The sequence below is a fragment of the Clavelina lepadiformis genome, chromosome 7, assembly GCF_947623445.1.
Source record: "Clavelina lepadiformis chromosome 7, kaClaLepa1.1, whole genome shotgun sequence".
NCBI classification, from domain to species: Eukaryota; Metazoa; Chordata; class Ascidiacea; order Aplousobranchia; family Clavelinidae; genus Clavelina; species Clavelina lepadiformis.
In genome coordinates, this window is record NC_135246.1 from 15,904,845 (window position 1) to 15,931,272 (window position 26,428).

Genomic DNA, 26,428 nt, shown 5'->3' on the forward strand with positions numbered 1-26,428 from the left:
TGATCACTTAACACTAGAAAGTCGATTATATTTTCAAGCTAACCGCAAATTAATTACAAAAAAGTGGTTTAGTTATACTTTTAAACCTTAAAAAATCGAATAACCAATCAATAAGCCTACTAGTATGCCTAAGATGCCTATACAATCGTGGGCAAGGCATTAACGAAACTTCCTCCTGCTTAGTGGACCAGGTTGACAGTTCTAAAATCGGGCAATATTATATAAAAAATCAAAAAACCAAGAAATGTGTTACAGACGGAAATTGCACAAAGGCTTGTTCGGTAACCGTGAATGATTATTGAATGATTACGTGAATGATTATTGCTCAGACGAGTGAAATAGAGTTGGTAACAAATTACGTACGAATACGTCATTGATGTACAAATTGAGCCGGGTTACCAATAAGTAGGAACCACATTTAAGGCCAACCATAAGCATTAAATTAACCTGTAGCCTGTGTTTACTTTTTTATGATTACGATGCGTTTAACAATATATAAAGAAACCTGAAAATAGCTGAGGGAGCATACGTTCCCTTTCCCGGTAGCTTTCCCAAATTTGTACATCGATAAAGGTTATTTATATACCTTAATTCGGTACGCCTCCATTTTGAACGAAACGTTATTAATTGGCAATTAACTGGATAGTTGTCGGGTATGGTAATGTAAAGTATCATATTTTTTATCCTCGGACTAAAGAAAATTTTTACACGACTTAAATTAGGCGATACTTCCTCATTGCTCATTACTCATCAGCTTGGTGGGGAGTTGCTTCAGCGTTGGGCTGGCAATTACGTGCCCCGTTTTCGCTGGGCAACTCAGTGGCGCTACTAACACTTTCTTAATTTTCTTTGGCACGTCATTAACAAGGCTTACTTTTGTTCAGTGACCCTGGTGATTGGTAAACATTTTCAAATTCGGCCAATACAATATAAAAAAACGTTTAAAAACCAAAGAGAAATGTGCGTGTTCATGGGGACTTCTTAGCAGGAGCAAGCGTCACTCATGCCTAGCTCAAGGGTATTATAACAGCAGTGCAACTGGGAATAGAACCAGCTGGCATTATTACGAGCCAAGTCTCTTTACGCTCTGCGACTGACCAAAAGATTACTAAGCACTGATTACTTAGTAATCTTTGCCCAGACTGCTATCTTGTGTAATGTAATATCTATGGATATACTGTACACTGTACAGTATATTTTATCTTTTGCTTGCTCTGATCGTGATCCGCTGACCTCTAGCCTCGGTCAATACGTATATTTTTTAATGTTTACTTGTGGGTCCTAACTTGCTTGGAATGTATAATATAACCACTTTAATGTAACGATTTTATATAGGATGTACTACGTTTGTAACTTTCTGCAATTTAGTCGTCGTCGTTCGTCGTCCTAACCGGCCACCACTAGGTACAGGTAATGGCAGAACACCAGTTTTGTTAGGGTTAGCCGTAAGAAGAAATGACAAATGAAAAAATGCATTTTTCAGTTTTTGTCGTCTGTATATTATAATAATCATCGTTTTAACTTGGAGCCGCGCAGACACTCTGGAAAGACTGGGCTGGACAAATATAAAAGTTTATTAATTGAGTGCTGATGAGGATTTGGGCTTATGACAAGACATAGCCGGCGATAGGCCTACTTAGAGCATTTTATTCTTATGAGACAGCTGACAGCTCATTTTACGAATTGACTCTTTCACCTTATGTAGGTCACGCTACCTGTTGTTAAAGATAGCCTAGAAGGTTACACTGGAAAAAATAGTGACTGTTATTAGTCCACAATTTTCATCATTGACTAATAAAATGCCACTTTCGTCCCAAAAAACATTCCCCATCCCTTATTTTGGTCCAAGTACCATAAACCGGCCTATAGGTTAGGAGAATGGGTATGCAAAAAGTTGATTTTAGCGGTTTAAGATTTTATTGGAGTTTAAATCCATTTAGTATTAAATTTAGGAGAAATATTAAATTTAGATTAGAAAGTAGATTTAGGTTAAGTTTGGCTACTGTCGTTTACTGTTAAGTGGCTACTTGCAATGAAATAGTCACTTCCTTAATTATAAGTGTTGTAAACATTTTTCTAGCTACTTACTTAGCAACATGGCTAAAAATATTTGTTACCTGTTGGTGGTAGCCATCAGCTGAAAATGTAAATACTACATATCCTATATATTTCTACATGAGTATATATATGCAGGAAAGCATCTCCTGCATTTTTTGTAATGCATTGACTCGTGGCAGTGTGCTGCTTGACAAGTTATCAGTTTAATGGTTTAATATTTTATTTCTACAATAAACTTTGATAATTCAAAAAATTCCCAGAGAGCATTCTATGTTAGTTATGCTGAACATCTTCAGCACAGTAATTCGGCGTAAATTCGGTTTGACCTCAATAGGTTAGAGTATTTAATATCCATATTTTTTGTTTTAGCCTTCAATTCTGTGTGTTCAAAAATGTTTCCATTTTAAAATTTTATGTGGTTTTGATAAGGAAGTTGTTCTACAGCACTCTCAGACTTTTGTTAAAAGCAAATACTTGAAACGGCTCAGATGGCATCTCGCGTCATTGGTGCATCAGTTCGTGCAGTGAAAGGCCGACGCCTAATTCCTTCCAAGCAAGCTCTTGTCCTAACTCAGGCAGCAGTGAACAAAATCAAAGTGCATTTGCAGGACAAGCCGGAAGGTACTGCGCTTCGAGTTGGAGTTAAACAGCGTGGATGCAATGGCATGTCATATACTTTGGACTTCACTAAGAAGAAAGAACGATTTGATGAGGAGGTTAGTCAAGATGGGGTTCGAGTTATTATTGATTCAAAAGCACAAATGACACTTCTTGGAACAGAAATGGATTTTGTTGAGAACAAATTATCAAGCGAATTTATATTTAATAATCCTAACATCAAAGGCACATGTGGTTGTGGTGAAAGTTTCAATATATAACATGGCATAAAACCGTGATGTTAGTGGGTTTAGTATATTTACATTGTTTGTTTGTTGCTTTGTACGGTAAACATGTGAATGGCATATGGCACAACACAAGTGAAGGTATTTTTCTGTTTTGCTATAGTCATTATGCAACGATATAAAGTGTATGCTTTGTTTAATTGTAGAAACTTATTGTTTATTTCTCTGAAGTTTTATCTGGCGAAAGTAGAGTAGCATACTTGGCTACTTATACTCTATTCTACACTTTCTGTTGTTCTAGCTTTTCTTTATTGAATATATATTGTTCCATTTTTTCATCGAGGATCAGTTTTTCATTTTATTAGGATTAATGAGTTTATTTATAGTCTTGTGGTTAGACACCACTTGTGTGCACGTAAAAGATTTTTTCCAAAACCACTACTTTGTTTTCAGCAACATTCAGAAAAGGTTTCTTAATTGTTTGAAACTGGTTTTGCTGATGTTGTCACTGTCAGACAGTAAAAGTGCCCCGCGTATATTTTCCTTTTTTGCTTACTTAAATTTTACGATTGCATGTGATTTATTTTTAAATTTGTATTTTCTGCGCAGGTGTAAGCTTAGTAGATGCGAAATACTTTTTAGTAAAGTTATTTGCTATTAATTAGACTGCTTATTATCAAGACTTACAGTGTTGGTGGCCTTCAGTAGTAGTAGGTTTGTCTACAACAATGGATGGAGATGTAATTGTTACAGTTCGAATGCTCATGGTTGGAAAAGAAATCGGTGGCATTATTGGAAAGGTTTGTAGGTTTACTGATATTAGTAATCTGTTGTTCTGCGCATATTTTTGTGTCACTTTGGTCACAGCACCTTTTGCGATACTGCTTTGTTTATACCATGTATAGGTCACCATGGATTAATTAATTAATTATTCTTAGGGTTTATTTGGCAAAAGGTTTCGATTCAGTGGCCATTTTGACTATCGTACTGCTGTTATCATTATTAGCTTTTATTACTTATTTTATTATTGCAAATAATATAAGATATTATCTTAAACAGTAAAGATAGACAAGATGTAAATATGTCATTGACTAGAATTCTAGATATAAATTAGTAATGCCCAATCTTGGGTGTTGGTTTGTTTTATGTATCAGTGGAGGGTCTCGTTGCTTTTGTTGTGTTATTCGTAAATGGCAATTTGTAGGGAGGAGCAAATGTTGCTGCTTTCCGTGAAGAAAGCGGGGCTCGAATTACAATTTCTACAGCACAGTCGTCACCAGAAAGAATTGTTACAATCACTGGAGGACAATCTCAAATACATAAAGCTTGCAAAATGATTTCGGAGAAAATGGACAAGGTAGGGTTTTGAGCGTGACACAATTAACCCACAGTCGTGCCCTAAGCCCTGTGTTCTGACAATTAATCGGGATATCTTTATGAAGGATGTCAATGCGGGTCTGTCTAGTGGTGCCACAAATAAAGTGCCCGTAACAATTCGGCTTATTGTACCTGCTAGTCAGTGTGGATCGATTATTGGCAAGGGAGGTGTGAAGATTAAAGAAATTCGAGATGTGAGCGCTTATAACCTGCATATCAAAAAAAAAATTTTTTTTTCTTGAAGTTACTTTGGAACACATTTTACTTCAGGGTTACCCAGACTAAGCTGTAGTAGTTATGCCTTTTTTATTATAGTCTACAGGGTGCTCCATCCAGGTCCAGTCTGAAATGCTTCCAAATTCTTCAGAACGAACAGTTACACTAAGTGGAGCACCAACGACAATTATCCATTGTATTGATATGCTGATAGATGTAATGATTCAGGTAATAAAAATTAGCAAATAATTTCTAATAAATTAATTGAAAAAACTTTTGACGTTGTGGGATGCCTTTTTGATTGATTTCTTTGATGTTTGACTGAATCTGCTTTTGCTATACTGACACCAAGGCTCTAAATGTTACTTCGTCATTGTTACAGTATCCAGCAAAAACAGCTACTGTGCCATACAAACCGCAAGGTGGCAATACACCTATTATATTTCACCACGGCCAAGCCTATGTGCTACAAGGACAATATGCAATTCCTGGCTCAGATGTTAGTATGGCTCTGCTACCCTACATGTAAAAATAGAAGCATTTTCAAAAACGTTTTGTTTTGTGCGTTTTCAGGTGGGAAAAGTAACCAAACCAAACACTCACCAAAGGATTTCTACTCCTCATGATTGTACATCTCCCATCTTTGATGATGAGCCCTCCTCATCAACAACCTCATCTTCGGCATGTGATGAAAATAGACCGATGATGAACCTCCCCGTGAGACTGGTGAATGCAGCCACCCAGGAAATCACAGTTGGCAATGATGTAAATGCTTTTAGACATTTCATTTCAGAATCTCAAAAGACAATTTATATTTTGTAATTTATATGCCAGGTTGCACAAACATCACGTTGAGCTTATTACATTCAGTTCTGAACTGTGTTGGGTGCAAAATGATTTTATCATTTCATTTAATCCTTCGCAGATGATGGGTTGCATTATCGGCAAAGGCGGTTCAAGGATCAATGAAATTCGATCCCTCTCCGGAGCACAAATAAAGATAAGTCAAGGCATTAAAGAAGAGCGTATTGAGGAGTCCGAAGAAGGCAGTGATGCTCCTTTGGTGCCACCTCAAGAGCGGAAAATTATTATCAGTGGAACGCCGGAAGAGATTAGCCTAGCATCGTATCTCATAAATCTCAGGCAAGTGTTTATCTAACAGTTGAAATTGCATGCTAAATAATTGTCACTGTTATGTATAGTATTGTTATAGTTGTGTAAGTTTAGACCTACATACAGCTTCATGTTGAATTACACAACTTTTATTGTACGCCACATCGTAAATTTAGAATATATGATGCTTGATGAAGTCTTTTGAAAAGGTTTTGCTTGAGAGTTAGCATATATGGAGAATACAAAAGACATAATTTATGACGAATCCTGCCACTATCTTGCAAGGAAGTATCCGAAAACAAGATAAAAAGATTCCCTTCAACTCTGGATCGTGATGAAACAGCCTTCCACCTGCGCTGGCACATTCACGTGCCTGTTTCAAGGAAAATACTCTTCAAGAAATTTGGTGAACTTTTCAATTGTGTCTTCTTTTCTCAATCTTACTTCATCCTAACTGAGCCTGAATCTTCCACCTCAAACAACACACTTCAGCAAACCCACACACGGAACACCTTATTTTCCCAAGAAGAACAAACTTCCTATCAGAGATACCTAGTGATATCCATAACTTTTGGTATACTGGTATCTTTTCCATGTACTCAACCTATAGAAGATCTTTCCACAAACCATATCCTCAATATATTACCGTGTGTGTTAAGAAATTCCCTCTGAAGTCAGTATTCAAACCTCAACCAGATATCAAGATGTTCTGGTAACCTGTGACACCAACTTTTGAACCTTTGGTTTTACCTGTTTGCAACCGTTATCCGTGACCTGGCATTGTAATTCGAACCACACCTGACCCAGTCAATTTCACACAGAACCCAGATATATTGTTGTTTTGTACAGTGAAAGTTCATTAACTAGAAGGGATCATTTAATAACTTTGAATTACCTAATGTCGGTAAAGTGCGTAGTTAACGAGTTTTCCCTGTACAGTGTTATTATTATTTTGATCTACACATGCAATATGATTAGATTACAGTGAATAGAATATAACAAGGTTTGTGGTTTCTACAAATGCAAACCTGACGTTGCTTTAAAATCTTCTATTCGCATTACAGTGGACAAAACTTACATTGCATAGTGTAGTTAGTAATTATATCTTCATTTTTGTGCAGTGTACAAATGTTCTCCAACCCCGAAGCAAAATCAGCTGCATTTCAGAATTCTCATCGATCGACCCAACCGCGTTTAACTGACATGTTTGGTGGGCCGACCAGCCTATTGGGTCAGCCACCATTTGGAGTCGGGGGGTTACTCGGTGGAGTCATGGCCCCGGGTGCGTTTGGAGCTGCGATGATGTCTGCCCGGCGTTCACTTTTATCATCATCCTCATCACGATACAGGGGCAGTGGGAGCAGTTATCGTGGCAGCAGAGGAAGAAAGATCAATTCAACAACATCGTTATCTGAGGTGGACTTTACCGCTGACGTTGATATCTGTGGAGGTGATACGTCACCGAATGGGAAAGATAAGCGAAAGATAAAGCGTGAAAAGTTTCAGCCGTATTAGCTGAGTCATGCATTTGCGTTGTTATTTTATTGCAAAACGCCACTTTGAACGAAACGGTTGTACAACGTTGTGAACAGGATTTGCATGTTACAACTAAGATAAACCAAAATAGTGTTACCGGGGAAAGCTAACTGACAAGATACTGTGTCGAGATACTCCGAAAGAAACAGGTGACATGTACCCATGCAGCTGCCTAACTCGGAAAAAACTTCACTTCAGTACTATAGGTAGGAAGTTGTATATAAGCACCAGTAAAAAGAGGCAACAAGGGCGAGAAATACACAAAGCCGAAACTGTACATGTTTTAGCTGTATAGTAAATATTTTAGCTCAACAGTTTGCGCACTCGTCAAAGCATGGATGTGTGTAACCTTCACTACTGCCAGAGTTGTCGCGATTCTGAGATGAATGTTCGGTGTCACTATCATCGTCCTCAGAATTTTCTGCAGTAAGATAACAAATCATGTACACGGGAGGAAGAGTTGCTTGGTTTCTTAATTTTCGCGCTTACCTACGCAATCGAAGTCTTCCAAAGATTTATCACGTTCCTAAATGGTACAACAATTAAACAAAAATCTAGGCATATCGGCACTTGTTAGGTAGACTAAAGTAAGAAGAAATCATATCTGAAGAGGCTGTCGAACACCTAAAGGCAAGATCCCTATGATTTTGTTGGACTCTTACGTAACGCTTTGGAAAACCTGTTATGAACAATCAGAAGACAGCAGGGTTGGTGTTGTTTACTAGTCTGGGAATTACCTTAGCAGTTGGCGTGCATGAATGTCCTAGGTCGCGTGCAGAATTAGCTAAAAATTGGCATGAAAGTAGCTAAAATTGGGCTAAAAATTCTACTGTCGATTTTGTAACTCTGTTAAAAAAGATTGAATCATAGATTTTTGATGGCATTTTAAGGAGTGATAGTCCAAAGTGTCATGTAAAATTGCAGTTGCATGGTGGGTTTTTCGAGTAATTAGTCTTTTAATAAATTCTCTGTAGGCCTATACAAAAAAAACAAGATTTAAGACATTTTTTGGTATTTGACGACGGATCAAGACTAAGTGGTTGTGTGAAAACTTAACGACCAACTTTAAACATTTCTGGTCGGTTACAAAAATATTTTGTAACATGTGCAGTTACGGCAAATCTACACTTTGCAACTGACCTGACAGTTTTCTGTTTTTCCCAACGGAGTTGATTCCAGAGTCTTTGCCATACTCGTGTAAGGCGCACATCCCTGGCCAGCATCTGAAAGTAACAGAGCAGTGCTTTCATGTTTGTTGAAAGATGTACAGCAAAGTTCAAGACAAGTTCCACATGAAATACTACTTACTATTGCCTTCTAAATTTAACCGGTCAGGTATTCCGTCGCTATATCCACGAGGTGGCCCCTGGTAGGATATAACATAAGCTGGTGTGTATCGAAAGACAAGTTTATTATATATGAATATAAATTGCTGATATCAAAAGGTAACACATATGTATTTTTTAATAAGAACTGTGGTACGCCGAAACACTCCAAATTCCGTTAATAAGAACCTTTGTTAAATGTTTTTTGGCAAATGTGTTCAATTATTTTTGGATTCCATTGGCGAAACTAATCTGCGTTCTCAAAGTTATCCGACTTATTGACATCTTGATATTTTTCAACCCCATATCCCTTAGGTGCGGTGGCATTGTTCCGGTATAGGCTTAGATGGTAAATGTACTGCTTATTTACATTTTTTCTGTACACACCAACTTTCTCAAGAAAACGTAGCTCGTTTCCAGTTTTTTATTTTGAGTTGCAGCCTTTTTAGTTTTTTTTAAGCTAACGAATGCACTACTTATGTTCTATGCTTGTATGTTGTTGGTAGCAGCCTGCAATAAATTGTGAACGAAACTTTTTAAAAGACTATCGAGTTTAGCTTTCAGCGTCAGATTTACCGGCGTTATTTGTATACGCATAGGCCTACTTACCGCTGAAAGTTTGGGCATGAGTCTGAAAACTTACACATTCCTGCGTTGAAATAATACTTTTTGTTAAATTTTGTGGACCACAAACAAAAATGTCTGTAATATCTTTCATTTTTTTCTTTGACATACCATCACAAAATTATGAAGCTTAAAAGCAACTTTAAAAGTAATGCACTGCTACCCAGCCCTGCCGCCAATGACATTAATTTGCAACAAACGAATAACAGGGCTTAATCTCTTAATCAACATAACATGGTCAAAAATAAACTTTGAATTTATGCATTTTTGATTGATTTGTGATCTACATTAATCTACATCTCTATCTACAGCAAGACAACCCTTTAGCCTGCAAAATTTTGAGTTCAGAAGGCGTATAAAAGCGTGGCCACAATAGCACCATTGGCAATACAGCCTCAAACGTAAAAACATGCTATAGACCTAACCCAAGTGGATAGGTCATCTGAAATTAAATCAAGTTGTTCAGCAACAGTTCGATGAGATAGAATCTTGAAGGTGTCGTCCGATATCTAGATAGAGTACAGTTAGGCCTACATTGTCAGAGAAATTGCAAAATTCAACCACGATTTAAATTGGTTTTTGTTGATGTCTTTAAACCAGCTGAAGAAATTCAAGCTATTACACTGTCAGTTAAGTTACGTCAGTCGTTTAAAGATGTTTTACAACAGCACTGTGCTAGGCACAAAAGTTATATGTTTACATCTCTGCACACAAATTGTATTCGTTTAAAACAATTGTCAGTGCATTTAAAACAACTCCAATATGTTAAAAAGAAAAAATAGCTCACCACACAACGAGCAATAGATGGTGTTGGTGGTGGTGGAAAGAATTTTTTGAAACTTATTCGATCTTTTATATAAAGTGTGATGGAGACTACGACCGCCGTGGTGACCAATACAGCAACAATAATAACAGGAACTCCATAACTGCGAAAAACGAAGGGCAAAATTACAAAAATAAAACTATACAATAGCCAAAGCAAATAACAACGTTTAAAGAACGAACATGTTTACCCCGACGATTTGTTCACAAAACCCAGAACAGTTTCAGAACAAGGACCTTCACCATCTTGATTTTTGGCTGATATTCTGATGTAATGTCTACCCTCGACTAGGGTCGAATTCTTGATACTCTTGCTTATGTGACCCTTCACGTCTTAGACAAATGTAAAAACTCGTTATAGTTTGTGATTGTTCAACGGGAAAACGCTAAAAGCTAAGAACGCAGCGAACAATAGTTGTTTTACCACAAGTTTATACACACTGTAATATACAGATTTTCTTCTATACTTGGAATGATGTAGTTTTGTATTATGTTTTTCCTTCCTCCAGCAGGACTTACATCAAAGCGCTTTACATCATCAGGTTTTGGACACTCCTCTGTAAATTAAAAATCAAAATGAATTTGTAATAAATTAATTAAAAAATATCCGCCTAATGTTACTTTTGATTCATATTACTGTATTCTTATTTCACTAAAAACATTGTTATTGGTGAAAATACTGGAGCAAATACATTAATTATCATAACCTTTATGGTTGTGACGTTTTCTTGATGCAAGCTTAAGGCAATAGGAGCAGAGGCAATCAAATACAACATGACGTCATTAATTCGGTAAACAGTCACTGTTTCAGCGAGTAATTGAATGTCTGATGTTATGCTCTTATTTGCAAGCCTTGGCAGTTCTATAACAGCTACTATATTAGATGTATACCATCTTTGAAACAACTCACCAGCACAACTTTCGTAGCCCATCAGCTTTTGTGGGAAGCGCCCACAATTTTCCTTGGTTGAGATATAAACTTGATACTGAATTATGCGACCGTGTTGCTGCTGCAGATCTACCGGTTGCCATTCTACAATGCTGGAATCTTTTTTGACGGTTACGTTATTCGGTGATCCGCTAGGTGCTACAGTCAATTGAAGATCAAACAGGAATAAACTCTATTCATACTTTACTACAAAAACATTGAGCAAAAATAATTAACATAGCTTACTTGAGGTTTACAAGAATGTTCGAAATTACCACCCCCGCCAAGGGGATCATATTTACATGAGTGTTCATTTGTCTACCTTTCTGTTTGCCAAAAAAACCTTGTTTTGTGAGTTTGGTTAAATTATGAGGACAGGTCAGCTATGCTACAAGGGAAATGGAATAGTTTTTGGGATTTTGGGACGACACACTGCTAGGCATATACTCAAGCTGTGTTTCCTCGCCTCTGTCTCTCTACTTACATCTGTGAGAGGCGAGTGAAAAGAGCAGAATTATTGGGGGAGGAAGTAATTATAAGCTGCTTTGGCCAACAAATCTAATGAAGAAGAAAACAAAAAATTACCACAATTTTGTATACTTGGTCTAAACAGGAACGTATTTGAACGTTATTAGCTGCTTGGTGACGATGTTCGCTTTCACAGTTTCATGTTGCTTTTTTGAACTGGAAGGCGTACAAAGTTATTCAGCTGCACAAAAATCCAACGCCGGTAACTCATGCCATATGTACATGTGATGCCAATTAGAAAATTTATTGCGCCGTTCCTCCCAACCAAATACAAACAAAATATAGATTTTACAGCTTCAAGGCAATCACTATACAATAGACTTTATCAAATGGTACAAAACCACAGCAAAGTGTTCTGTCTGCGTAAAGTATTTCAGCAAACTCAAGTTGATCTGCAGTCCTGTTAGTATTTGTGCATGCCGTCCAACCGAAATTAGTTGTTTTATAGTAATTGTAAAACCAAATATTAAGCAACTTTTTGCAATACGTTATACATTAAATAATTAGCATCTGTTTGAAACGGGTCATTAAGCAAAAGCAATCCATGGTCATTAATAGGTCAAATGCAGAACTTCTTTACTTGAGCATTAATTTTCCAGTACTGGGGTGTACTTGATTATTTTTAAAACACTTGAATTGGTATTTGTTTATCAGTTTTTATAGTTGATCTGTTATTGCATATATTAACCTGTCTTAAATATGTTTATTGAACTATAAGCTTAGGCTACAGACAGTACAGTGTGACCGCCGACCGATCGTCGGTCTAAAGTGTTTTACATCATAATCCTTTTAATAATTATTACTGTGTATAAAAACGCAAGTGTTATGAGTTAGAACGCGATGTTCTCCATCGACAGCAAAAATGAATTATTCCGTAATTTCTATGTTACAATGAAGTACTCGAGTACCTATGTTAAGTACTTTGTACTTAAGTGTCCTTTAGACTAAGTCCTTGTGCTCGAGTAGCATAATCATATTCAGTGCTTGCATACAGCTCTGGTCAACTGGATAAATAGTTTTGAAAAGATCAAAACACACAACAGTTAACAAGGCTTGTTTGTTCATGTTCATGCAGTTGTCTATTTATCAGCAGCGTGTGATTACTTTCCATTAAACATAGCACTAACCCCAACACGAAAATGCAATAGTTAGTTTACATACATATCCATACTGTAGTCATAAATCTATATTAATCTAACTCATTGACTACAATGACACAGGGTTCAAAATTAATGCATTTTCTCTTTTCTGTGTCCTAAAACGGGTAGGTTATGTAAAAGAAAACGATTGGTTGAAAAGTTTGCATAGACATAAATATCTTAATTTTGGCCAGAATTGCTAACCCATAATTAAAACTGCATAAATTAGTTTACTGCAGAAAAATCCAAAATCGTTTCATGCTCGTAAATGCAAATAAATTCGCTATGTAGCTTTAATGTTCTTTAAGAATAGTTTTATTCATTATAATAATTAATTAATATGCTTTTTTTAGAATATTTTTCTCGTCCATTCATCCACAAACATTCCATTGTGATGTAAATTAAGGTTGGGTTAATCGCCACACACGACTGAATTATGAAAAACGTGGCTGATTTAATTAAAAAGTACGGCCAATAGTCAGTACTTATGTGGAAGCCACTGGCCACATCTAATGATATCTATGAAGCTACCAAAGAATTCTGTGATTTGAAACACAAACCTTGAGTGCCGAAGATGTAACCATCCGCAGACAACGAAGCAGGACCAATGGCTTCATTTGATTTCAGACTGACAGCAAACTGATACGGATTGTGTTTTGTAAAGTTGTAAGAAAGGTTTCCACGAAAGTGATTGCCATAGTAGCTGTTAATTATTAAGTCCATTACTTTCATAACCACGATATAGTTTACTGTATTGGAATGAAAACCGCAAACTACAAGTTCATTAGAAGAGGTTATTACCCGTGCAAAATAATCTTGTTTTTATGCGCGTCTTCGTTCGAAAGTTTAACATTAAAGAAGCAAATCTTTGGTACCTGTCAAGTCTTATTGATTTGAACTGCAAAGTTGACTCTGTGTCCACAGGTGAATCCTTGGTGTGTTTCGGATATCTTAATAGCAAGGGTGATTCTTCTGCAGGTTTATGCACACTGAAAAATTCATTATACATGTTCATTGCCTTTTGATAATTTGATATTAAATACTTGATAGCTGCAGCATAGTGGTAACAACCACAACGAAAGCCTCTTAATAACTCTAGAAACGTTGTAAAATCTTGGGGTTTTGTAGCTGGTCATAAATATGTGCGCGCACTGTCTTATACATTGCAATAAACGCCCTGGTTCCAAAGTGTCTGTGAAGAGATACATTCTTTGCATACACAACACTCCCTACGTCTACCATCGCCTTGCCGCAGCTTTCTCTGAAATTACACGAGTGAACTTTCTCACACTCCACAGATATTACGATAAGCTAACTAGGAGTTAGGCTGCAATAGTTTCACGCTGGGTACCATGAACTTGAATCTACTATCAGAAACTGGAAAACAAAAACATCCTAATACTATGCGGCTATTGTTCAATTTACAACAAGCACAGCCAGACCACACAATGCTGCACAAACCGCACTAAGATTTCGGTTGCATTCCTGACCACATGCTTGTTAATCCAACAGCGGAAATGTCGGGTTGTTTTGCGGTAATTTTCCATTTCAGTATTTACAACCTTGACATTTCAAATGCTGCAGGCTTTTCTGTGAAACGATCAAATGCAACGCAACTTCGAACAGGCTATAAAACCAATTCGACACTTACCTCACAGTAAGTGCTCCTTTTTTCAGTGATTTGCTGTGCATGGTCACATTGATGGTAATGCTGTCTGATTTCCTACATTATACAAAAGATTTAGGAAGATGACTCTGGTAACTGCGCAGACAATGCAGCAAGTTATTACACATTTAAACATTTATAAGGTTTTTATGTTTATATTTCTTCTTCAAAACAAAACAAATGGGACTAAAATTCTACACACAGAAAATGCTCAAATAAAAAGTGGTTACTAACCAAATATTAACTTGTGAAGGTTGACGTATTAGATTTTCTGTTGGAACCACTCCCTCACCTATTGGCCAGAAAAAGACTACCAATGAATATTGTTCTTCTATCTAGAACATAAAAGATGGTTTATGTGAATATAATGCTTAGTGTGCACACAATCGCTTTATTTCCAAATTTTTCGATATTTCCAACATTTTCGAGTAGAATCGAGCGTTCATACAAAAAAAAAGAAATTCAAAACAAAAGTCAACAGAATTCAAGAAATTCGAAGTCGATCACCCAAGCTACGCAGCCCATTGTTAAAGATATGAGGTTCCGTTTAGGTTAGGATAATGGGTAAGCAAAAGGTCGATACAAACTGTTTAGGGTTTAATTGAAGTTATATTTACAGTAAAATAGACGGAAGATTTGCAGGTTAGGTTTAGATTACTGTGTTATAACATTTAAGGTAGGTTAGGTTAACAAGAAACTATAAAAATTAGCTTCAAACGTACGATTTTTTCGGTGAAATAGTGGCAGCCAATCAAAAATATAGGAATGACGATCTCTATCATCGGATGGAGTAAGACCAAGATCGCATTTAGTTAGGTATGAAAACTATTCGACACCATATTGCTTTGATAGACTATTCCGGCAACTTTAAAATTTTGTGGCACTCATTAAAACAACTAGGTGTGTATTTTCAACATAATTACGACGATGATATAATAAAGGCTCACCATTTCACAAGAAAACCATGTACGTTTTTAAGTTGTTTTGCGTAGTTTCTTGTTAACTTAACTTTAACGACATCTAACGTAAATCAATTTTTTTTGCATGCCAATCCTACTAACGTAATCTTCTGTCTTTTTAACAACAGGTTGCGTCAACTACTCACCAGAAAATTGTCACTTTCTATTATTAGGTGTATAATTACTCAAGTGCTAGTAAATTTATTTCCGCCACACCCATTGTATGAAGAATGGGAAACATTTCGCAGAAAAGTGAGCAGAATAAACACAAGTGGATAAAACTTACAACTGCTGTAGCATTAGAACACGGGAACCAAGATTCGTTTATAAAAGATTGACAGCTCAATTCCACATCAATCACTGCCAACGTGTCAGAGGAAGGAGAAACGGTAAAGGCATTCACTTTAACTGCCATCTCTTCCCCAAGTCAAGTTATAAAAACATTTCAGAGTTTATTGAGGGAGTAGAAATCTTATCACACTCAGCTAATATCTGTTACAATATTCTGTTCTTCATAAATATTAAAAACTTAAAATCTTTCTTAAAGTAAAACTGTTAATTTTGAATTTGTGATTACCAGAAGCAAAAGCACATGTTTCCACTTTCGAAGAGCCAATTTCATTCATTGCTTTGAACTGAACAGCACAGTTTGAAAAATCATTTGACTTTGCTTTGTTGTCACTGTAAACGGAAACAAATGATATTTGCATGTGGACAACTTTGCATGTCGATTCTCTGAAATAACCAATCCACTTACCCGCTATAATTTAAAGTTAAGGAATAAGCAGAAATCAGGTTGTAATTGTAGCGAGGATTATTGTCCTAAGAAAACAAACAATCATTTAATAAAGAATTATTACCATTCATCATTACCGTTTTGAACTCATATTAAAAGAAAAAGAAATTACAAAAATTGTATAAAAACAGTAGTTGTTTGTGGGTGGGAGTAAAAATTCAGAAAATTTTTTATCACTTATGATTTAAAAACCACTGATTATTCTGTTCCGAAATAAATTCACCTCTTTCCAGGCTAGAATAAAACTCTCATCATGTACAAGAAATTTCTGCACAAACTCTGCAATTTAAAAAACATTAGTTTGAAAATACCAAGACATTACTATCATTATAAACATGCAAAGCAATAAATAACTTTTGATTTTATTATGAATTCCTGATTGCTCTGATACACAAGACTTTACCTGTGGGATGCTCAAACCACAGCATTGCCACTTCAGTTTTACCAGGCTTTATCGGTTCAGTTTTAGTTACGTTTGAGTAACTGAAGTCGCTCCAGACGTTTGGTGAACAAAGATTGGGACTGAAGTTTTGAGCCTTGTAGCGGGCACGTACAACATACGATGTGTTTGCCATTAGGTCCAACATATCGGCGGTCTGAAGCAAAGAAGAAAATTTATGGCTGGGCCAACGGAAAAGAAAGAAAATTAATCACTGGGTTCTGGTTTTAGTATTGTTTTGATGAAAATCCAGACCAAATACCATTTCTCCGTTTTTGGTAAACAACGTTTTACTCGTCCAGTCAAAAGCATTATTATTGTCTGGTGGAGTTTCACAAAATGCATTCCAGCACTCCCATGAAAAGTGATTCTGTTTTGATATAGAAATTTTATTTTTATGTGAAATTTTTCTTGTTCACAAACTGTTTAAAAAGTCTAGTAAAATGCTCTTAAATTTACTATGTAAATTTGTAGTTTTGTAATTTCTGCTTTTGACTTATTAATAAGTAATGATTTAACCTCATTATTTTGAAGCCTTTCAAGAAGGGCTTTGCCTTGGTTGTCATCACCAACATGAAGATACTGCAAGCAAAAAGCAAAGTTTTATTAAATTCATTGTTGTAAAAATACCCCAACACATATAACAGATTAGTGTGGTTACATGTTTATTAATATGGCCATTGTATCAATATTACCTTGACCATAGTAGGTAAATTTATTTGAATGATTAAAATATCAAAAAATACTACGTTTGCCACCAAGCATAATTTTATGAATAAAAGGTGCTCAGATGGTGAATTAATTCTTTTATGAACCAACGTTTCACAATATGATGTAATAAACGATAAAAGGACACACTATTGTCATCTGCATACTCGCAATACTTTACTTAAACCTGTTATATTTTTTTTTTGCTGTTAACTGCTAGTTTTTAAACTTTGCTTTTTTGTATAATTTTTTGTTTCCTATGTCATAATACCATACATCATAATCGTTCCTTAGTTATTGCTCATATCCGGGTAATTAATAGTTTTTAAAAAATATTTCTTATCCTTTTATTGTAATATGCCCTGACGAAGCTCACACGCATGAGTTTGCAAAATGTAGGTTCATAAAAGAATTAATTCACCAGCTGAGCACCTTTTGTTATTGATATCACAAAATAGTTAAACATAATGTTAAATTTTACTTGATAATTTCCTTCCAAGATACTATATTGTGAAGATGTTTTTAATCCCAAAGATAGATCCACCTCACGCTCATCAGCATAATATTTGCTGCGTAGCACGATTCCTTTAGGTGCACTGGGAATTGCTAAATAACAGGATAAATATTAAGCACACCTTACAAATCTTAAACATTACAGATATGAAAGGATTCCTATTCAGTTCATAAATCCAAAGTTTTTCAATATCTAAGCTTATAGCAGTTAAGTCACTGTGTTTCTCATTTTTAAAAACTTTGATAACAATAAATGTTAACATAAACTTCTTACTTCAGAGCAGTGAGTCTCAAAGTCTTTTAGCAAGCGGTAAACTAATACAATGGACATATTTCTGTAACACATGGCATATTTAGAAGGTAAACTAGACTATTAACATCATATTGCCTAAATTATAATTAAAGTTTTTTAAACACAATTCTATTTATTAAGTTGATGTGTTTCAAACAAAAAATAGTAACCAACTCCAACCTCAAACTTTAGCAGTGATAAGAATGATCAACTGCTTTGCTACAATAGTAACTTTAACATAACAAAAACATACAAAAATTGATTACATTATTACCAAAAACTTAAAATAGTCACAGTGCTCCTGCATTATTTTTTACTGATGTCACTGTGGCACAATAAAGAGGTAGGGTTATGTAAAAATTTATACTGAAACACTACTTACACAAGTAATTACATGACATTTAAGGAATAACTTTTTTTTATAGCAGGACTATTTTTAAGAACGTAGACAATTGGAAAGAGTTTTCAAAACATTCAAGGCAAAGAAGGTTATTGCAGCTTGACATACGAGAACCACTGCTTTAAAGCTACGAAACAACAAAAAATATAGGGTATACTATGGTTGCCACCAGATATAATAACATCGAATACAAGGCACCACTGGTGAAATACAGAAGTTTATATCTGCAAATGTTTTGTTAATCCATTTGGGTGAACTTGATCAGGGCAATTATAGATTGTATTTTGCCCTGATCAAGCTAACATGAATGGGTTAACGAAACGTTGGCAGAAATAAAATTTTGAATTTTATTAGTGCTTCCTTGTATTTGATTAAATATTGAGTATGTTCAACCTGCTGGATAACAGTTCATGGAGGTACTGTTTGACCCCACAAGGTTGGTGGCTTCCAGTGTGATATTCAATCTCATGTAGTAAAACAATTTAAGGATTTCAAGCTGGTCCTTGTCAAACTTTACAACACAAGAAGTGTCCCGTGTTCCATTACAAGCTTCAAAATGCGTCTGTTGATATCCGCTTCAAAACAACAAAATTTTCAAGTAAAAACCAAGTATTAACACTCTAGTAATCGAAGTATTATATTTGTGAATAATAACGATTATATTATTAAACAGGCTTTGAGTAGCAATATACAACAATATAAACAAGTATAAAAAGGTTGATTACAACAGTTCATGAGGCGAAATGTCAATAGCAAATTTTTGCCATTGCGTCAATACTCAAACATTTAATGTGTAACGTTTAGTGTACTAAAACACTCAACAAACAAGGAATATGCTTATTTCAAAACAAAGCAAGCAGAGAACATAAAATTAAGGTGTATTATTCTTACATTTCAGTTGTGTGATAAATCAAAGTGTAATGAGTTTCGTTGCCTTGGTCTCTCCATCTGCAGTGAAGCTCGTTGCCATCAAGTATCAAACAAGACAGACTCGGAGGTTTTGGTAAAACTTTAAATGAAACAATTTTCAAAATAAAACAGTTTTACTGTGAAGTGTGACTCTAATTGAAATTATTTTGTTTTCTCATTCTGTGATAAATATGAACTAGCTTTTTTGGTGAAAATACAAGTAACTGATCTGTTTTTTATACTTAAAAATTTACATACGTCTGATATGTAAGTTAGCATTTGATATGATAGATTGGAAGCATTCAACCCGCAAGACAACTTGTTTTGGGGGATTGAAGAAATTTTTCCAGGATTTCTAAATTAATGAAAACAACGTAAATAAAATTTATATGCAGGTATGGAAAACTATATAAAACTAACAAAATCTTACATCACATGAATCTTAAAATCTGTTGTTACTTTTAAACGTTACAAAAAACATTAAAAGATAAGTTTGTTTTTCATTCATGACTAAAGTCAGAGCTTTGTACAAAAATGGTTTAGTACCTTTTTCCACACTGCTGCATTGTTTAAACAATAAATCGTATTCACTGTGTCATTTTCAGTCTCAGCCAGTCGACAGGTTATCTAGAGAAAAGATATTTACGCCTGCACATAATTAACAACACAGAAAATATGTACAATTTACAAAGCATAGTAATGGGAGTGGGACCTGCACACAAACAACATCACAAAGAATGTGCTCAAATTCCAACACTAGCCAGTGCGCCGTTTCTAGTGCCTAGCTATAAAAAAAGATAGATCGATGAGTGAACATTGATTGCTTAAAAATGTATCTTAGATTTAGCTAGTTTCAACCACTGACTTTAAGAATGTATTGTATACATTCTCATTGTATTGTATGTATGTATTGTACATAGAGCGTTTTCGTTTTCAGTATGACAGAATAATGTCACCATAATCCTAAAAGCCCCGATATCCTCAGCAAATATTTACCCTGATACCATGACTACAGCAGCAACCAGGCAACAAGCAACCACATGCAGCAACTCTGTGGGTGGTTTCAGGAGTACAAAAGCATGTGTGGTTTAGCCATGTATTCTGAGCATGTTGGGTTTTGGAGTATAAAAAAGAGATCTAACATCGGAACTATCTTACTACATCAGACTACAACAGTGTTAGCATAAAAATTTTGAAAATGCTGACTCAGTTTTCACGCATAAAAGATAACATTGACTATTGCAATAACAGAACCTGGTGTAAGCTCAAATACAATATTATTGCCTTAATTGTGACTACTGATTGGGTTTATTCATTTCAATGCTAATAAAGTTTGTTTTGCACGGATTAACTTTCAATAGTGAAATATATAAAGTATAACGTTTGGTATAACGCCCAAGTTATCAAGTTCTTGTCTGCACATATTTCGAAAAATTTCCATTTTTTATGATAATACTGGAAACTGGAACTGTCCACCAGGACCAATGGACAGTCCTGACTCAGGAGAAAGCACACTTCCCTTCCTTGCTCAAAAGCAAGAGTATTGGTTGATGGCAATGGAAGAAATGCTGGTGATAAATCATAGGTTCACTGAAATTCACAATCATACATGGCGTGCTCAAGCTACCCTATAAACCCTTTCCGAGTTACTGTCTGGGTGGCAAGAAATGTTTTTTTGTCGGGTAAAGGAATTCATATGCAACTCACCTAACTGAAATCTTTACAATCCACTGCCCAGAACGTTTTTAATTTAAAAAAGAATTAAAGTGGGTCTACAACTTCCATTGTTCAGTATAGGCGATAGAAAAAAATTTTGCCACCCGAAAAAAATGGCGGCGGTAACTCGGAATGGGTCTATTGCTCGGAACTCAATTGAAAGCTTAAAGGAAAAATGCTAATGAGTTACAAGTGTTTGTCGAAAGTGTAAAAATTCGCACTTGGTGTGCGATGGTGCACCTTGAGTTTCTTGGGCAGACGGGCACCTACGTTTGTTAGCGTAAAAAATATACCGTTGAAAACGAACCTTTCTGCCATACGATATTTTGCAGACATGAAATGTGGACTTTGGGTTTGTAATCCACACTTTGGGGGAAGTCCCTGTTTTGGAACGCAGGTTTCTATTTAGAATGAGCTCAAGATAAAAGTTGTAATGACATGATGGATTTACGTGTTGGAGTGCCTTGAGGCCCAGCATTCATTAATGAAATTTTTATTTTAAGTGCACTTGTGCAAGTTTAGCTTTATGAACTCCAACAGCTTTTTGTATGTCTAATTAAACAGTGGGCGAATGTGGAAAAATTATAGTTTTCACTTTTCACGTCAAGTACAAATTGTAAGGTCGTATACATCGATTTTGAAACACCGTATGCCCGCCTATTAATCTTATACGTTTCTCTGAGCAGGTGGATGCTGATATGTAGCCGTAAACAAGGAAATGCAATAAACGAAAAAGACTGAAAACGTAAAAAGGCCTATGGTTTCAAAACGTAAGGTTCGTGAGGGGGTATGGCCAAACACCCATTTTCTAAATATGGTAGGGAAAACATAAATAGTATTTAGAAGGGTAAATGATAGACTCTCTGAAAATGTTTTAAGGTTTTGAAATTTTTCTGAACGATATTTTTAAGCTAATCAGCTGAAATAGATTTGTCCCTAAAATATTTAGATAATAGCTATACTATTCAATAGTAGCCAACACCACGATTAGTGCCATCAACGAAATTTTAATGCTTTCTTGACCACTTGTATTTAAAAAAAAATCTGGCATAACTCTCAATGAAGCTTGTAATGGGCAGGGACCGTAGCCGTACTCATTTCACAATGAGTTTTGTAAGACCATTCCTTTCAACACCTACTTTGGACAATGTGGATAACCTTATTTTACTTTTAAAACTCGATCAAATGGTGAAAATTTCTGTATCAGCAACTGCAGTGCTCAATTTGCATTGTTAGAAGTAGGTTCTTGAGAAACTTTTTCTCAATGCTTGATAACCATGGATAGAACGACAAGAAATCTGTCGTGTTTCACGATCAGTCAGTTATGGTCTTGACTTTGATCATTGTTTTATAAAATTACTACCTGAAACTTTCATATCATAGCATCGTACTTAATATACAGTTTTGCAGTGGTGCAGTGCACCGTGGGACCATTATTATAGAAGTATAATATAGCCGAGGAGTCGCAAAGGAAGAAACCAATGAAATAAATAACGTGAAAACACCTATGGTCCCCAAAAATTGAGTCTCTTATAGGGGGGGCTATGTCCCTAATTACGGTCCCCATCGTAAATACGTTTGTCTTAGCGACTCCTTTTTGAATCATCGACGTGTGCCGACTTTCAATTAGTTTTAGTTTTAAAAAAATAACATTTTCCAGTGCTCTTTAAAGTTATTAAAACGAAATAAACATGCAATGCAATTTAAATGTTGGAAAAATTAAAGGTTGCATTTAGGCAAAACTTTAAATTTGGAGAATATTTTTGCATTAAACATCAGTTTATTTTTGCTCATTTGTGATGCAGTGTAGTTGGCCAAAAAATTGGTGGGGGCCCGGGCTTCTTGCCCCCCCCCCCATAAATCCGGCCCTGATCCTCAAACTGAGAAAAATATTTGCACAACTCAAACCCGGCGATAATTTCTCGTCGCCCGAACCCTAATTACCAAGCTAGCCGTTGTGGAAGTTACGTATATTATGTTAACAATTTATTTAGTACGTTAATCATAATCGATTTTTTTGAAATTGCTATAATAATTTCACTACAATCTCACCAGCTCACCTGTCCAGTCTTATATAAAGTTCCGTCTTCCTTTTTTTCTGCAATTTTTGTAAAATTCTTGCCTAGTTGTATGACGCTATTATAGGGTTGAATAAGCTGCCATTCGATGTCCTGTTTTGAAAAGTCCGTATTAGTCTAAGAACTAACCGAAAACATCGCTAAAACTTGGACCACTTAATTTACAAATTTTTTTACTCTGGTAGCCTATAGTATAGGCCTATTGTGGCAAATATTGTAAGCGTGGAAATTCTAACACAAGCGAATTTAAAACATAAGTCAGAAGTAACCTCGCTGGGATGACGTCGCCTTGTTTTGCATGTGAAGGAAAAATTTTGGCCGGGAGCTACGGCAAGAGTGTATGGATCAACCTCAGATTGACCTGCAAAACATTTTCAATTAGGAATTACATATTCTAACATTGGCCAACACTGTATAGCTACTTTGAAGTTGTGGTGGGATTCAAATATTTTAACCTCCGGTTCGTTCACTAGTACTGGCTTTACATACGCTTGTTAACAACCGGTTCGCGGAAACCATTAAAATTCCAAGAACTGGTTTGCACGAACCGGTTGTATCCAATGTTCCCTCTAATTTTTCACGAGTCTGAGCAAACACACTAACTCCCTAAGCGGTCCCTTGGACCACTGTGAGCAACATCAAACGTTCCACGTGCGCACTGTGGCCATTATTATGCATTTATTTTATTTTCAATTCAGGTTGGATTTTTTTCTTGTGCGCAGCACAGATTTTCTGTGCGCGGAGACCGTGTCAGCAGTGCGCATTTGCGCACGCGCGCAGCTTAGAGGGAACATTGGTTGTATCCCACCACTGCTTTGAGGCAAACCAGGCACTTACCGCCGAAAATTTTTTGAAATTTCGGCAGTAAACATTCTCAAGTGCTGAACTGCAGCCTAATCGGGGTGGTTCATAATTACTTCCGAAAAAAGTTTACTCTGGCTACGGCCTTGTAGGTTATAAATGTACAACCTTGCGACGGTATAAACAAAAAACTGGATTTGTATGACCTGTGAAGTTTTGCTCAGCCGGCAAAAGCGAAGTGTACCACTGTCCCTACTAAATTTATGATGAATGAAAAGATTGGACAAAATGTTTTTGTTTACACCAGAATAATAATATAGGCTTATTGCTACACCAAAATCCTGCGTAAAATTACATTGATCACATTGAACATGATAACAGTTTTGCGTTTTTCCCAATCACTTATCATATTAATCAAATTAACTCAATGCTTAAAAATATTAAAATACTTCCGATTGTCAAGTTATATCAATTGGTAACTTATTACGCTTTGAGAGAAAGTCGACTTCAACGTTAAAATCGTATGCGCCAATTTGGCTGCATTGACTTTATGTTGTCACACGGCCTATCAGCAGCAGCAACGAGCAGACGATTAGCAGATAAGTTAGGCGTGTCATGAGGTCCTATATGATTTGTTATAATCTAATCCAGTTTTATGGTTTGCAATTTATAGGTTAATGTGCTAATTACACAACTACGGATTCAGAACTCTTCAATCTAGTGGTAATATTGTTGTAGGAATCTATTCATTTAGCGCATGTCTGATAACTGGCTATGCATGCAAAAATGTATTTTAATGATTTTCGGGCTTCTAAGCTTTTAACTTAAACTCAGTTTTAAAATTAAGATTTTGAAACTACTTGTTCACTACTGTATTAATTTTCATACTGAGGTAATGCAGACTTGCAAACAGCTACATTGAGTGACTTGTAGCCGTACATCGGAACAACAGTGCATAATCGTAACAGTAAACAACACCATGTTTAAACAAAAGTTTAAGCAAATGACAGATGGCGTTAATTCTCACGAAAAGTCCACTTATTCATGTATAGATGCTTCATAATAATTCGTTAAATTTTATTTGAAATACTTGTACTTGCTCACCCCCGTTCAACGCTGATGCTAGCACGATGACGAAATGATAAATATCCATCCGATTGTGGCGTAAAACCACTAGGCTATTGTAAAATTTGTAAAATGTATAATATTCAAAATAAATCACTTTACTTGCGAATAAAAGAAGAAAAATAAAATAATTTAGTATTGATCTAATTTTTGAAATGATCCTTTTTTCGGCAATGATTTAGCACATTGAAATAAAAAATACTGAAAATTTTATATTTAATCGAAAGCCTCGGAGAAAAGCTCAATCAGCGTCGCAAGTCGCCTCAGCTACAAGTCCGCTCTGGTATCAGGCTTTTGCAAATCACTTCTCACTATGGGTCGATGAAAATCCGTTACATCAGCGGTTGGTTATTTGGGAGTATATTTTCTAACTTTTGTAGCTCTCATGCGTCAGCATTTGTAGATCAATACAATGGCGACATGTTTTGAAAGCTTTACAATAATATTCTTGAAGCCAATTCATTTTGTGTAGAATTCGCACTTTCACTTTATTTAATTACTTGAAGGTTCAGGAAAAAGTTGTAACCTTAACTTACCAACCAAAAGGAAAACTTACAAACTTGCTTGGAAACAAGGATTCTAATCGGTAAGCGTGCACGAGCTACGCAAAATATTACGTCACAATGGCCGGAAAAAATTTGACATAATAACGGAATTTTGTGACAGTTGACCATTGAAGTTGATTTCAGACGTGCGTAATCACGTGATCTCAACGTGTTCGGGGTGGCACCTAGCGACGAGGAGACAACACGCAGGGCTGACACCAAAGATTACTACGGTATAGGTAAGGATTGAAGATTCGTCGCATTTGAATGTTTGCACACAGGTATTACTTTGTTAGCTTTTGAATTTCATTTTTAAGCAAGTAGTCAAAACCAAAAAAGTTAACGTTTCAATGCGGACTGTATCGAAAAAAACAAGGCCTATTTGAAAATCAACACGGCAAAAACTAATTTAAACAACTGTAAGTTGGCGTGAAATAGCCTCTGAGGGGAGGTAAAATCTTCACAAATACATTTCTTTTTTTGTGATTCTTATATAACCTTAACATTTTTGTTGATGCTGCGTTGCGCATGATTTTACAACGGCCAGATGACTAGTAATAGGCTACTGTTCATGAATCACGACTACCATAATATAAAGCAAACAAATGTACTGCATAGTAGGTTACTTTCAAGTTCCAGTTTCTATTTTTAGTTGGCGTCTGACGACACAGTTGAATGGGTTAGCAGGAACTTAGCAAGCATTTCAAATGATTGAAAGTGTTCGCCGGTGGTGGAAGTTCAAGTTGGAGTTGCTCCGGACCAGTCAAATACTCAACTCTGTATATACCTATATAATCGATAGCGCCTTGTAACCGGATAAAAGTTCCTGACATATGTTGTCGCACCAGCAGTGTTCATCTGGTGGCAATTGCATGACAGGAAGTACAACACTTAGGGATAAGTTTGCAATGGGATATTTGAATTACATAAAGTTAAATAGCAAGTGCGTGATGAAGTTAGAAGTCATTTTCAA

At 35.9% G+C, this 26,428-nt stretch overlaps 3 protein-coding genes across 7 annotated transcripts; 2 read left to right on the forward strand and 1 right to left on the reverse strand.

Annotated features, from left to right (window-relative positions):
• Positions 1 to 2,137: 2,137 nt before the first annotated feature.
• LOC143464694 (iron-sulfur cluster assembly 1 homolog, mitochondrial-like) lies at positions 2,138 to 3,509 on the forward strand. The gene has a single exon (XM_076962624.1). The coding sequence runs from the start codon at positions 2,547 to 2,549 to the stop codon at positions 2,934 to 2,936; it is 390 nt and encodes a 129-aa protein (XP_076818739.1). The 5' UTR covers positions 2,138 to 2,546; the 3' UTR covers positions 2,937 to 3,509.
• A 3-nt stretch (positions 3,510 to 3,512) lies between these two features.
• LOC143464693 (poly(rC)-binding protein 3-like) lies at positions 3,513 to 7,238 on the forward strand. Of its 2 annotated transcripts, none has more exons than XM_076962622.1 (8): positions 3,513 to 3,700; positions 4,105 to 4,257; positions 4,343 to 4,471; positions 4,593 to 4,721; positions 4,876 to 4,992; positions 5,067 to 5,258; positions 5,419 to 5,636; positions 6,728 to 7,238. In XM_076962622.1, the coding sequence occupies exons 1-8, from the start codon at positions 3,629 to 3,631 to the stop codon at positions 7,119 to 7,121; spliced, it is 1,404 nt and encodes a 467-aa protein (XP_076818737.1). In that variant the 5' UTR covers positions 3,513 to 3,628; the 3' UTR covers positions 7,122 to 7,238. The 2 variants fall into 2 exon arrangements, with proteins under 2 accessions (XP_076818737.1, XP_076818738.1); XM_076962623.1 differs by lacking the exon at positions 6,728 to 7,238 and adding an exon at positions 5,816 to 6,687.
• A 16-nt stretch (positions 7,239 to 7,254) lies between these two features.
• Positions 7,255 to 24,997, reverse strand: LOC143464692 (uncharacterized). Of its 4 annotated transcripts, none has more exons than XM_076962619.1 (28): positions 24,890 to 24,997; positions 23,254 to 23,345; positions 22,967 to 23,077; positions 19,737 to 19,817; positions 19,449 to 19,545; positions 19,173 to 19,290; positions 18,675 to 18,856; positions 17,621 to 17,682; positions 16,888 to 16,950; positions 16,631 to 16,738; positions 16,333 to 16,525; positions 16,153 to 16,208; positions 15,891 to 15,955; positions 15,711 to 15,814; positions 15,420 to 15,550; positions 14,409 to 14,509; positions 14,160 to 14,231; positions 13,384 to 13,497; positions 13,069 to 13,211; positions 10,824 to 11,000; positions 10,381 to 10,470; positions 10,105 to 10,246; positions 9,879 to 10,017; positions 9,517 to 9,600; positions 8,451 to 8,508; positions 8,283 to 8,365; positions 7,632 to 7,668; positions 7,255 to 7,563 (listed from the first exon to the last, which is right to left on the reverse strand). In XM_076962619.1, the coding sequence occupies exons 1-28, from the start codon at positions 24,936 to 24,938 to the stop codon at positions 7,451 to 7,453; spliced, it is 2,865 nt and encodes a 954-aa protein (XP_076818734.1). In that variant the 5' UTR covers positions 24,939 to 24,997; the 3' UTR covers positions 7,255 to 7,450. The 4 variants fall into 4 exon arrangements, with proteins under 4 accessions (XP_076818734.1, XP_076818733.1, XP_076818735.1 ...); XM_076962618.1 differs by having other exon boundaries at positions 17,558 to 17,682; XM_076962620.1 differs by lacking the exon at positions 9,517 to 9,600 and having other exon boundaries at positions 17,558 to 17,682.
• Positions 24,998 to 26,428: the final 1,431 nt, after the last annotated feature.